At 52.5% G+C, this 12375-nt stretch overlaps 1 protein-coding gene across 3 annotated transcripts in view; it reads right to left on the minus strand.

Annotated features, from left to right (window-relative positions):
* Positions 1-3636: 3636 nt before the first annotated feature.
* SLCO2B1 (solute carrier organic anion transporter family member 2B1) overlaps positions 3637-12375 on the minus strand; it is a 47057-nt gene continuing 38318 nt past the window's right edge. For all 3 annotated transcript variants that reach the window (XM_042905608.1, XM_042905609.1, XM_042905610.1), the window contains 4 exons: positions 8783-8946; positions 7016-7080; positions 6569-6689; positions 3637-5487 (listed from right to left, as the gene is read on the minus strand). In XM_042905608.1, the coding sequence (XP_042761542.1) occupies positions 5304-5487; positions 6569-6689; positions 7016-7080; positions 8783-8946 (534 nt within the window). In that variant the 3' untranslated portion in view covers positions 3637-5303. The remainder of the gene's footprint in view (positions 5488-6568; positions 6690-7015; positions 7081-8782; positions 8947-12375) is intronic.

The raw sequence follows: 12375 nt of genomic DNA on the forward strand, positions 1-12375 counted from the left end.
ACCAGGAAACCGTGAAGATCAAGTGTGAAGGGATTGTGTAAATGTGTAAAATGTGTAAATGTGTAAAATGTGTAAAATGTGAAGTGTTGTTGAGTATGGAAAGGTCTGCTTTGAGTACAAAGCACCCCTGACCCAGGGCCCTCCCAGTCCCACACAGCTACCTCTGCACAGGTGGCCAGCGCTCCCCCTCTTCTCTCCCGCCTGAGTTTTGCTTCCAGAGACAGAATATTGAGAGAAGTTTAAGGCCCCGACTCACTTCTTTAGCCTCATCCCTCACCATGACCCCTCTCTTAGGCCACACTGCAGCCATGCTGAACTAGTGGAAATTCCCCAAGCCTGCCAGGAGATTTCTGTATGCTGAGACTTTATCTGTGCCCTTTCTTTTCCCTGGACACCGTTCCCAGCTTCTCCACCTGGTGTGTTCCTACTCATCTTTCAAGACTCAGCTTAGATGTCCCCACTTCTAGGATGCCTCTCTTGACCCGGTTCAGGACCTCCTAATTCTCCCCTTGATTAGCGCACCAGCCTCCTGCCTGAGCTCTTGGCCTCCAGCTTCCCTTTACCACTCAAATCCCCCATGGTGCAGCCAGCAGCCTTTCTAAAACACAAATCTTGTCATGTCACTCCACTTAAAATAACCAGTCAATGGAATTATCCATCAATCAATGCTTCAAGGGCTTCTCCTTGCCCTCAGGAAGATATCCAAAGCCTTCTGCTGGAACTCAAGGCTTAGTCCCCAGTGGTGTCTCCAGCCTCAGCTCTCCTGTCTCTCCTGATTGCCCCACCCAGCACAGTACACCCCTGCCACATTGCTCTTGTGTCATATCTCAGACACACCTTGCTCTCTCATGTCTTCCTATCTTTGTGCATCCCAGTGTTTCTCATGCCCAATCCCTTCATCTTACCTGGGGACTTCCTGCCTAATCTCCTAAGCCAGCTCTGATCTAACCTGTTCTGGAAGACTTTCCTGATGGCCCCAGGAAAAGTTTGTGGCTTCCTCTTCTTTATTCCCTATATGACTACTCATGTTTTTGTCACTGTGTGTCAGCTTGTCTGCTTACACTAGGAGTTTACTGTATCTGACACGTGATTGTGTCCCCAGCAGTGCCAGCACAGGTGCATAGAGCAGCCATGTAGGATTTGTTGGTTGGGTGGGTGGTTGAACAAATAAACGAATGAATGAATGGTGAATGAATCCATCCTTGAACCATCACTTCTTGGTCAGCTCCAGAACTACTGTTTCCCAGGGTAAGCCCATTTTATAGCAAAAGGGGCAGCAGGGGAAGGGACTGCTCTAGAAGGGAGAAAGAAAATCAATAAAAATGTAAATCTAGTTGAGAAAAGCTGTCCCAGGCTGGCTGTGGGGAGAGATAAGGCTGGGCAGGCTGAGCCCTGGCTGACAGTGGAAGAGAGATTAGGGGACAAACAGAGCTGCAGCCAGGGCAGTGTGTCTCCCTCCTTGGTGGCTCCTCCCTCTGTCTTCACCCCGATCCTGCCCCCATGTTCTATGTGTGCCTTAAATTCTTTCAGGGACAGGGGAAGGAAACGTACAAATATTGGTCATCAGGTGCACTGCCTGTATGTTATTATTTGGTCTTCACAACTTTTGGGAGACAGGAAAGAGGAAGGATGAGCCTCACCTTACAAGTGAAGAAACAGATGCAGAGAAGTTAAATCACTTGTTCAGGGTCACATTGTGAGTAAGTGGCAGTCAGAATTTGAACCCAAATCTCACTGACTCTAAAACTGTTCTTTTCACTCCACTCCACCAGAGGTCTACAGCCAGATTTCAGATGGTCTCCAGCCTCTGAAATCAGATGCACAAGTGTTTATATGACTGTGTGCAATTTTAATGGAGATATATCTTTTTATCAGTGTCTTTAAGGTGGTTGTCATCCACCCTCCATTACCTCTACCAGGCTTTCTCTGTAGAGGTGGTGGCCTTTGAGTTGAGTCTGGAAGATTGGGTAGGACTTCATGAGGTGGGATGGAAAGCCAAGCAGTGGGGTGGGGATGAAGCAGGCCTACTAGGTAGCGGGAAGTGCCCGTGTTGGGGAATGTTAGGGGGAAAGAATTCAACGTGGCCACCAACGAATGCTGAAGGTGCTATGGGTTCTTGCTCTTCATTTATTTGCACTCCAATCATGGCTCCTGGCTCCCAGCTCCAGAGAGGCATCTGCCTGACCTGCAACTTTCCAGGGTGGGTCTCCCAAAGGGCCTCTAGGCCAGGCATCAAGATGTTCGTTCTGGTCCCAGGAGAAACTGCTAGATTTTACCACCAGTTGACACGAGCATGGAGACTTTAATGACTTCTCCCAACTTCCAATGGCAGGGTGAGAAGAAAGTGAGCTCACAGATGCAATAGCTTGTGGCTCCTCATTGGCCAGAGGCCATAAGAGCATGGCTCCCTGGAATCCATCAGTCCCTGGGAACCCCTCCAGCCCTGACCTGTTCCACCCCTGGCTCTCAGCCCCATGTCTCTCTTGCGATGACTCCTGGAGTCTCCTCGCCCTGACCAGCCTGGGAGATTTTAAACACAAGGACCTCATTTTCTCCTTCAAAGCTGAGCTTGACCCAGAGGCAGATTCAGCATGAAGCTAATGCTGCTTGAGTATCCGGGTCTCTCTCTAGGCCCAGGAAGGGGCCTCTGCAATGTGTTCAGGTTGTCATATCCTTGGGAAATCTGCAAAAGTAAGATGCTTTAACCACAAGCAGTTAAGATTGCTAGTTCCTTCTACTCCAGCTACTTGTGTCCCAGTTTCTCTTTATGTGAGGTGGTTGGAGGGGCCATGGGCATTTCTGGGATCTGGCTAAGAGGCAGTTGAATTGGGGATCACCTTAATTTGGGATCATTGGGATATATTTATGTGATTCTCAGTCCCCTCTGTATATAGATAAATCATTGCTAGCTACCTCTGTATAGAGAATGGCCTCTAGGAATCTTCCTCCTCACTGTCCAACTCACTCAGCATTGTGACATCAAGGTATCATATCCAGGGGTCATCTCATAGCATGAATGTGTTTTATGCTACCTGGCCCTAGAAGTACATGGGCACTAAAGAAGACAGAACCAGAAGCGAGGCTGCAGAAAATCCTTCCAATCGTCAGGGGGGGAAAAGGAATTTTAGAGGTGTGCACAAGAGTTAGTAAAAAGCATGCTATTCTCCTGAATTGTGTGATGTATTTTTTTGACTTCTTTTCTCATTATTTTCAAAGAGATAAATTTTCACTCTTTCTTACCAATTTTGTGTTCTTTTTTCTTTTAAAGAGGGCTCCCCAAAGTTTATAAGCTTCAATTCGCACAAAACCCTGGCTTCACCATTTATATTCTGTCTGATCTTGGCAAGTTGCTTAATTTTTCTGAACTGTTTCCTTTTCTGTAGAACGTGAATGACAATTTGGACAGGTGAAGCCTCACAAACTTCATGACATGATCCCATTTCTGAAACCATGACTAGAGGAAGTAACCCAGTCAAATGAAAATTAGACCAGAATATACAGACAGGGAAAGATGTCATATATAAGAAATAATAGTGAATAATGAATCCAGTAAAACTTAAATCCAAATAGCTGGAAGTAATGTGGTTGTTGCAAACTCTAATGCAGTTTGTAAGAAAGGAATTTTGTAATAGAAGAGACATTATGCAAGAACAAATTTAATAATAAGCTGTATCTATAACTCCAAATTATTTCTGCAAAACCTGGGAAAAGGAATAGAAAACGTAAACAGCCTCTTCTTGTTGGAGGAGAATTTGAAATTCTTGGCATTGATAATAATAGGCTCAGATAGATGTTAAACATTTAAAGATACCAGCCAATAGAATCAAAATGGGAGTGAGAACTTCTGTGCCTTCCCTTTCCTCTTTCACATGGGAGAGCCTCAAAGCCCTGCCACAAGGAGATGCTCAGAGGGTCAGAGCTGCATTGCCCTCCTGCCCCCCGCCTGCCCCCCAGCTTCTCCCCTGCCTCCAGCACAGGGCTTGGGAAGCTGCTGCTGACAGATCTGTCTCTTGCCTCCCAAGCAGCAGGTCCCAGCCAGGTCAGGTATGTGGTGGCAACAGAATGGGCTGGAGTAGATGGGGGAAACTCTCTCCCCCTCTCAGGGAGATAACCAGACTAGCCATAAAACAAGACAAGGCCACTGAAGATAAGGACCAGTTGGTTCAGACACAAGCATTCCACAGACCCGCTCATTACTTAGAGCCTGACATTAACAAGTCCCAGCATTCTAGGCCTGGGACTTACAAAGAACAGGTGCTTACACCAACTCAGGCATCACAGAGAACCAGATGTTACCCCCAAAACATGGTTATCACAGAACCAGGCATCTATACAGCCCCAGGCCACAAAGAGTAAGGCACCAGGAAGGAAATGGTGAAATTAGGATCTAGTCACAAAAGTAACAGTGACTTTGGTGGGCCCTGCTCAGAGTGAAATCTTGGCAATGCATAAGTACCAGTGAATGTGTGCAGAGTGTGGTCTTTGAAGTCAGAAAATGCCCAAGTGTGGGACCTGGGTCTCCCTCCCCACTGGAGCCCTGAAGGCAGAGACTAGGCCACACCCAGACTGTGGTTCCCTGAGGGCAAGGACTGGGACTTCCTGAGTCCAGAGAGCGAGCCTCCACCTCAGCTAAACTCCCCAGGGGCCCTCACACCAGGTTTGCTGGAGGCCCCGACCAGCCTGGATGTCCTGTGAGGCCAGCTCCCTCCCTAGTAGGTCCCGCTCAGAGTTCAGGGCTCTGCCTCCAGGGGGCGCCAAATGGACACTTCTTGTCGGAGGCTGTCCTGGCCCCACCTCCAGGCTGAGTGGGGCTGGGGATGAGACCTGAGTCCATACTGACCACACAGATGGTCATAGCTGGAAGAGGCCTGAAAGCTGGCAAGTCCATTTCCACCTGGCAGAGGTGGTGGCTGAGGCCCAGAGAGGGTGCTCCTGGTGAGTGGCAAAGCTAGGCTAGGACCAGGTGTGCAGGGCAGCCTGGCCTACTGTTGTTTACTTCTCTATCTTAGGACCTGGGAGAAAGATATGCAGTCCTTCCACCAGGAAAGCCTGGTCAGGTCAGCCTGTCTGGCTGGGGGAGGAGGGGGGAAGACCATCTTGCATTAGAAGTGGCCAACACACCAAACCCCTAGACAACTCTTTGGTTCAGATGAGTCACAAAAGCCCAGAGAGGGTCAAACTTGCCCAAAGTCACATAGCAAGTTAGCAGAGGAGTCTGAATTAGAAAACGGGGTTCCTGACACCCAATATTGGGCAAAGAGCCCAGAGGAGGTATTCCCAGTGGCGGCTACTCTGGGACCAGCTCACGCTCTGAATTCCTCAGGCTTCTTTTCTGGCCCTGACACTAATGGCTGCTGTTGCTGTAGGCCAGGGATGGATACGGTGACCTGGGTCCTCTCCTCTTTGTCCTGCTGCCTTAGGATGGCCAAAATCAAGGCAAAGCAGGCCAGGGAGCCTGTCTTGAAGAAGAACTGGAGGCCGACAAACCTGGAAAAGAGCAAGGGACCTGTCAACTCAGGACCTCCCTTGTCTAGGGCTTAGATGGCCTTGGCCTGGGGCAGAGTAGGGTCAGCAATCATCACCCATTGTGTGATCAGAGACATTGAGACCTTGCGGGTGGAAAAGAGGCTTCCAGCCCCAGGGCAATGGACCCTATCACCATGGCCTTGGTTGGGGAGATGGGGAAGCTCCTGGAATTAGCCCCTTCCCTGGAAAAGGGGGAAATGCTCTGCAGAAGCAGTCCTGAACAGGGAGGCAGAAGCCTGGGCATCCTCCCTGCCCTGTCCCCAGCTGGCTTATAGCCTGGGACAGTCCTCTCTGTCTAAGGGCTCAGGGGGCCTGATAGTTGCAACTTGGGATCACCTCACCTGCCACAAGAGGATTCCCTCTCCACTCTTTCCCTAACTCACCAAAGCTCTTATTTGATCTTTCTTCCTATAGAAAGGGCACTAGTCAGTCCCAGCCCACAGGAGCCATGCCCTCCTCAGAGCTGGAAGTGACCAACTCCCTGCTCCCAGCCCTGTTAGTGAGTCCCCTTCAACCCCCTATCCCATCCCAGCAGCTCTCTGCCTTCAGGTTTCTTTGGGTTCCCCATTGCACAGATGGGAAGACTGAGTTCCAGAAAAGACAGGTCTTCCAATGAAAGAGACAGAGCTGGGCTGGATCCCAAGCCTCCTGTGTCCTAAATTGGCCTTCTCCCAACCCCACCTCCACTCCCCATCTTTCTCACAGCTGGGCTGCTCCCCTGATCCTCCCCCATGGTCCGCCACGGTGACACATGTTCCTGCACAGACCATGGTTAGACCATTTCGGTTCGAGGCCCAGGTTTGCCTGTTATCAGTTGTGTGACCTTGGGCTGCTTTAATGGGTCACTTTCCTCATCCAGAAGAGTGGGGGGACAGTGGCTAGCTCGCAGGACTGGTGAGCTCAGTACTGGATATAGCACCTGCTGCCTAGCAGGGGGATATCGATGGGCCTCTCGTCCCTGCTGCTGTCCCACCTGAGACCCCAAGAGTATTTCCGGCAGCCTCCCCATGGGGCCCCTGGCACCCCCCACCTCAGGTCTCACCGGTTTCGGAGCAGGTCATGGTCATAGTAGCGACAAACGGCCCGCCGCCCACAGCTCTGGGCCCAGTACACACAGGTGGTGTCGATGGCGCTGCCGTGGATCACTGGGCTGGGCATCCAGGCTGGAGGAGGACATGCTCAGGGGACAACGGGCCTGGCATCCTGCATTACCCAACCCCCCTACTCCCTGGCATATGCAACCCCCCCCAGAGCCACTGGGGCCTCTTGTCCCATAAGTCTTTGGCCCTCAAGCCCACCCCTCACCCTGGTGTGAGATGCTGCCTCCCTGGACGGCCCTCTAGCTGCTTGCACACCCACCTCCAGGGTACCAGGTCCAGTTTGCCCAATGGGCCTGTGAACCCTAAGGTCAGGAACTGGGTCCCGCTCATCCCTGTGCCACAGGCCCAGCACACAGTGGGTGTCTAAGGGCCCCAGGAAGGTTCTTTACCCAAAACTCTCAGGAGCATGAACTGGATCCCCACAGCCAGCGTCTTGTCTTCTTTCTTCACTCCTCTAAGAAGCAGAAACACAGTGACATGAGGATTGAGAGGGTCTGGGCCCTCAAGGGGCTCTCACCATCCCCTGCTCTCTCACCACCCAGGGGCCAGCCTTCCCCCAGTCTGAAGGTCTGTGGGTTTGGGGTTGGGTGGGCTCAGGTTCCATACTCCATTTCCCTTCAACCTGTCGAGCCCAGCGCCCATGTTCCAGGCACCCCCACTGGCCATCAGGGTCCTGTGCTGGCCTCCCTGTGTTCCTGGCCACAGACGCCTCCCCTCTCCCTATCCCTGGGCCCACCAGATTCCCCTCTCCTCCTACACTTGGCAAAACCTGAAGCTAGGCAGCCAGACATGGCTTCCAGCTTCCCCAAGTGCCGTGAAGCCCCAGCCTAGTTTGCCCCGGAAATCACTGGCTCCTCCTTCGTAGTAATACCAGCAGCTGGTGTTTTGGGAGTGCTCCCTATGAGCTCATTTTGTACTGCAACCCCTGCCTCACCCCCATGAGGTCGTTTATGCCATCAGGCCCATTTTACAGATAAGGAAACTGATGAATGTTTAGACAGGTTGACTTGGCCAAGACCCCACAGCTGGTGGGCGTCAGAGGGTCAGAATCTGTGAGGGGCGCCTGGGTGTCTCAGTCGGTTAAGCGTCCGACTTCGGCTCAGGTCATGATCTCACGGTCCGTGGGTTCAAGCCCCGCGTCAGGCTCTGTGCTGACAGCTCAGAGCCTGGAGCCTGTTTCTGATTCTGTGTCTCCCTCTCTCTCTGACCCTCCCCCGTTCATGCTCTGTCTCTCCCTGTCTCAAAAATAAATAAACGTTAAAAAAAAAATTAAAAAAAAAAAAAGAATCTGTGAGCACACAGTAACTGTGAGCACTGCAGTAACTCCTCTTAAACGGGCTGCCTTGCCAGGGCATCTGATTCCTCTACCTTCTTTCTTTTGGCCAGGCTGCTTTACAGATCTACATGTCTTGTCGTGTTTATGAGGGTCTCCATCCCCCTTCTCATTTTCTAGAAAACAGATGGGGAACCAAAATAATCCCAACATGATGAAAATTTAGAATTGTCCTGCTCTGAGGTCCCCTTAGTCCAGCCCCCACCCTAGGAATGCTGACTTTGGCCTTAGGTAACAATTTGTCGGTCCCAGCAGGCACCCTCAGGACAAAGGCCAGAAAGAACATGAACCAAGAAGCAGTGCTCTGCGTGGGCTGGGTCCACAGTGGACAGGCAAGTGCTTATTGACTTGAAGGCTCATGAGCCACAACTTACAGGGCTTGGTTTTCTGGGTGTACCTCCTGTGGCCCACTCATCACAGGTAGGGTGGGGGCGGGGAGTCGGGGGACACTCCACTTTCTCCTTGCTGTGCCTGGGTGGCCAGGGCAGGGCCTTAGGTGTGGCCTCCCGTCCCCTGAGGCAAGTGAGGACCTGGGCTCTGGTGCTGGCACCAGTACTATTCCGCCCAGCGGCTGTGACAAGACCTGGGGCTGACATCTGACTCTCTCTGAGCCTCGGTTTTCCTATCTGTAAATGGGGAGGAAACTTCACTTTAGCAGGTTGCCATGAGGACGAAGACGGGGCAGCGAGAGCCTGGCCTGTTGCGGGGGGCCCAGCACACCCGAGTGGCCTCCTTCTTGGAACCCCTCCCTCAGGATTCCTTGTCCTGCCTAGGGTTAAGGACTTCTTGGTATCCACCAGGTGTGGCCTGCCCCTGCTTTCACCTTAGGATGAGCATGAAGGAGGGTGTGTGGGTGAGACTGGCCAGTGCCGCACCCAGGCTGACCAGGAACATGAAGGGCAGCACCAGGTGGCTGCAGGCGGAGTCGCAGGAGCCCGCGGGCACAGGGCCTCCCCCTACCACGCAGCTGCAGTTGGCGTAGAAAACCTAGGGTGGGGAGGGGGCAGAGAAAAGCCTTCAGGAGCCTCCAAGGGCAAACAGCTGGCCCAGGCCCCAGAAGGCCCCAGAAGGCCCCCAGAAGGCCCCAAGGGCACGAGCCAGATGGGGTGGAGCTGGCTGGAGGCTGGGATTTCTGACCCCTGCAGCCAAGCACGACCCTGGACACGCACGGTTCACACACACATGGGCTGAGGCTGCCGGGAGAGGGAAGTGGTGAACAGAAAAGAGAGAGGGGCCTGGAAGAGCATCAGCCCCACCACACTCACATACACCCACACTCACACAATCATACACATACACACCACACACTCTCTCTCCCACACACCACAGTCCCACAACATACACTCACACACCCACCCACACACATACATCCACACTCACCCAGTCACATACACACACGCACATGTGCACACACACTCTCTTTCTTTCACCTGGTAATGCCAGAGTGTTCCAAATTCCCGACTGTCTGCACAAGGAATCAAAGTAACAGAGTGTTTTGGGGAAGGAACTCTGATTTTCCAGCTCAGCGTTCCTCTTCCAGGGCACTGGGTTCCAGACTAGACTCTCAAGGGGAAATGGAAATTTCTCTCCAAAAGGATGGAGAGATGCAGACAGCACAGCGGGCACCCTGGCTCAGCACGTGAAGGGCAAGGAAGGCTTCTTGGAAGAGGGGCGTTGGATTTGGGTCTTGAGGAATGAATAGGAGTTTTCCAAGAGGAAAACTGAAATGAGGAGAGGGAAGGTCAAATGCAAAATCCCATGAAAGTGGCAGGAAAGAACCTAGCAAATCTTTCAGTGAGCCTGTGGCAGAGCGTGCACGCGGGAGAGGGCAGAGGGGAGGCGCTCCAGGATTGCGTTGGGAAGACATGGTGAACAGCTTGGGACACAAAAGAGGAACCTGGACTGCTGTTTCCAGAAACACAGTGCACCAGCACCCTGCCAATCATACTGCCAGCAACTTAAAATGCTGGATGAAGTATTGAAAACATTGTCCTGAGTGCATCCATGAGCTGGCAGAAAGTGAAAAATACTCGGGTTAGTACTAAGAGCCTGGAATCCAGGGAGGTGAGCAGAATCTGGAAATAAGCTTTGACCGCGATATGCTTGTGGAACTTGTACTAGGGAGTACAGCTTTCTGAGGTCTGGGGGCTTCAGGGCCAGAGGATAAATCTTAGCCCTCCCTCCTGCCAGGGTGAAGTCTACTAGGAGACCCCCAGAAAACTGGGACCCCTCCAGAGGCTGAGGTCTGAGTAGAAGCTGACTCCTTTTCAAACTGTAAGGAATGGCCCCTAGGCTGGCCCAAGGGTGTGTCAGACTGTAGCCCAAATTCCCACCCCCTGCCGTGGCCTGGAAAACTTCCAGCCTAGGATTCTTTCAAAAGTGGTCTAGACTGCCAGTGCCCTCAGGCGCCTCACAGGAGCAAAGCAAGCCAGGAAGCCTAGGCTTCTCTTCCCCATAGATCAGAGTTTCTGACCGGGTGCCCCAGGGACCCTCGGCCTCTGCTGGGAGACAGGTGTGCAGGGATGGGTCCCATCAGCCCTCGAGGGGGTCTGGTCGGCCTGGGGCAGCCTCTCACCTCCAACCCTGGCGGCCTCAGACACTTCCCATTGTGGAAAGGGTTGGGAGGCCCTGAGCTGGACCCTGGGAGCCTTGGGAAGATTGTAAGCTTGGAAGGGACAAGACCTGACAGTACAAAAGCTGCTCTGGCCCCTGGGAGGGGACGGCCCGGGGAGGGGGAGGGTGGGGGGCGCGAAGACAGGCCAAGATGCCCCATGTGGAGAGAGTGGTAGGGAGGCAGGAGGAGGGGGCGGAGAATACAGAAAAGGGTTTTGATTTGAGAGCTATTTAATAGATAAAATTAGGGCAAGGCAAAAGAGAGAAAGAGAGAGACCTGGGATTCAGGCTTGGGTAACTGGGTGCTCTTTCCATTGCCTCACAGAGCTCCTGCACGCGCTAAGGCTGAGCACACACCATTTGGACCTTTGCCTACAGGCTAAGCAGCCCACCAGTTTCAATGGAGGGACAGGTAAGGAGAGAAATATGCGAAGGCAAGATTACTGGAAGAGAAATCACCTGCCCCCGTGCCTTTTCTGGGGAGCAGAAGATTGCAGGGGTGGACACAAAGTGAGAGGCCTTTCTCTTGGGGTTTTCCCAGCCCTCGTTCACATTCATCTAATTCTGGCAGGAAGTTCTTCCTATGGATGACTTCAGTCTCTCCAGCTGCCTCTGATTCTCACTCCCCAGGGGGATTCAGCCTTACCCCCTGAGCCCCAGATCCCACCAAGCACCCACCTCTTTCCATCTTTCTCCTGGTCCTTTACGTGTTCATAAATGGTTACTGAGTGTAGCCATGCTGGGTGCTGACTGACCCAGCCCTGAGCCCATGAGCTCACCATCGACCTGGAGAGGCAGGCCAGAGACTATTCCAGGCCAGGGCGACAGTTCCTGATGCTGACCAGGGCCCAGCTGCACCTTCCCCCAAATACTATACCCAGACACAACCTCTGAGGATGCTCTGGGGAGGGGGCTGGGCTGGGAGGCCAGAACCCTGGGTTTTAATCCCAGCTCTGGCACTAAGGCTTTGGGCAATGCCTAATCCTTCCCTGGGCTTCCATTTCTCATCTGTATAATGGACTTAGCAGGAGTGTGTATCACCGAGTGCTTAAAATGTCCCAGCCACTAGGCACGCTAAGTGCTTTTCGTAGGTTATGTCATATGGCTCTTCACTTGCTATTCAGTGAATTCAGCTGAGGCAAGCATTTGGCACAGTGGCTAGTATACAGTGGGTACTCATTATGATCACCTACATTTTGTAGACCAGGAAACTGAGGCACAGATCAAATAATTTGCCTAAGGTAACAGAGCCAGTTATAGGTAGAATAGGGATTCGAACTGGGTGGCCTGGCCTTAGTGCTCAGGGGCCCATATCCACAAACCTTTACTGTTCTCTTGGGGATCTTGCCTCAGCTGGCAGGGCCTGGGGTCCTCTGGAAGGGTCTTAGGGAGATCAAACCAGGCAAGAACAGTGAGTGCTAAGGAGGCCCAAGGCCTGGGATTATGATTATTGCAAATACAGTTTGCACAGCCCAGGTGGCTCCTGTTGGTTCTGAAACCCCATTGACCAGGTGCTTTACTCTGCACTAGCCGTGGGGTCCAGGTCTCTCTACTTGGAGGAACCTTGGGCTTAGATGCTGATACCCAGCAGGATGCAAAGGCAGAGGTTCTGCATGACAAAGGTGGGGAGCCCCGGAGACAGGGACATGGTGTCATAATGACCAGCCTGACACTGTACCCCCCCCCCCAGCACCTCCCCACACACACACATACACACATGTTAATCTACAGCCTGGGGGCCTGAGGAAGGCTGATATTATCCTCATTTGTCATTAGGGGGTACTGAGGAGAAAGGGAAAGAGG

Source organism: Panthera leo, chromosome D1, assembly GCF_018350215.1.
Source record: "Panthera leo isolate Ple1 chromosome D1, P.leo_Ple1_pat1.1, whole genome shotgun sequence".
NCBI lineage: Eukaryota > Metazoa > Chordata > Mammalia > Carnivora > Felidae > Panthera > Panthera leo.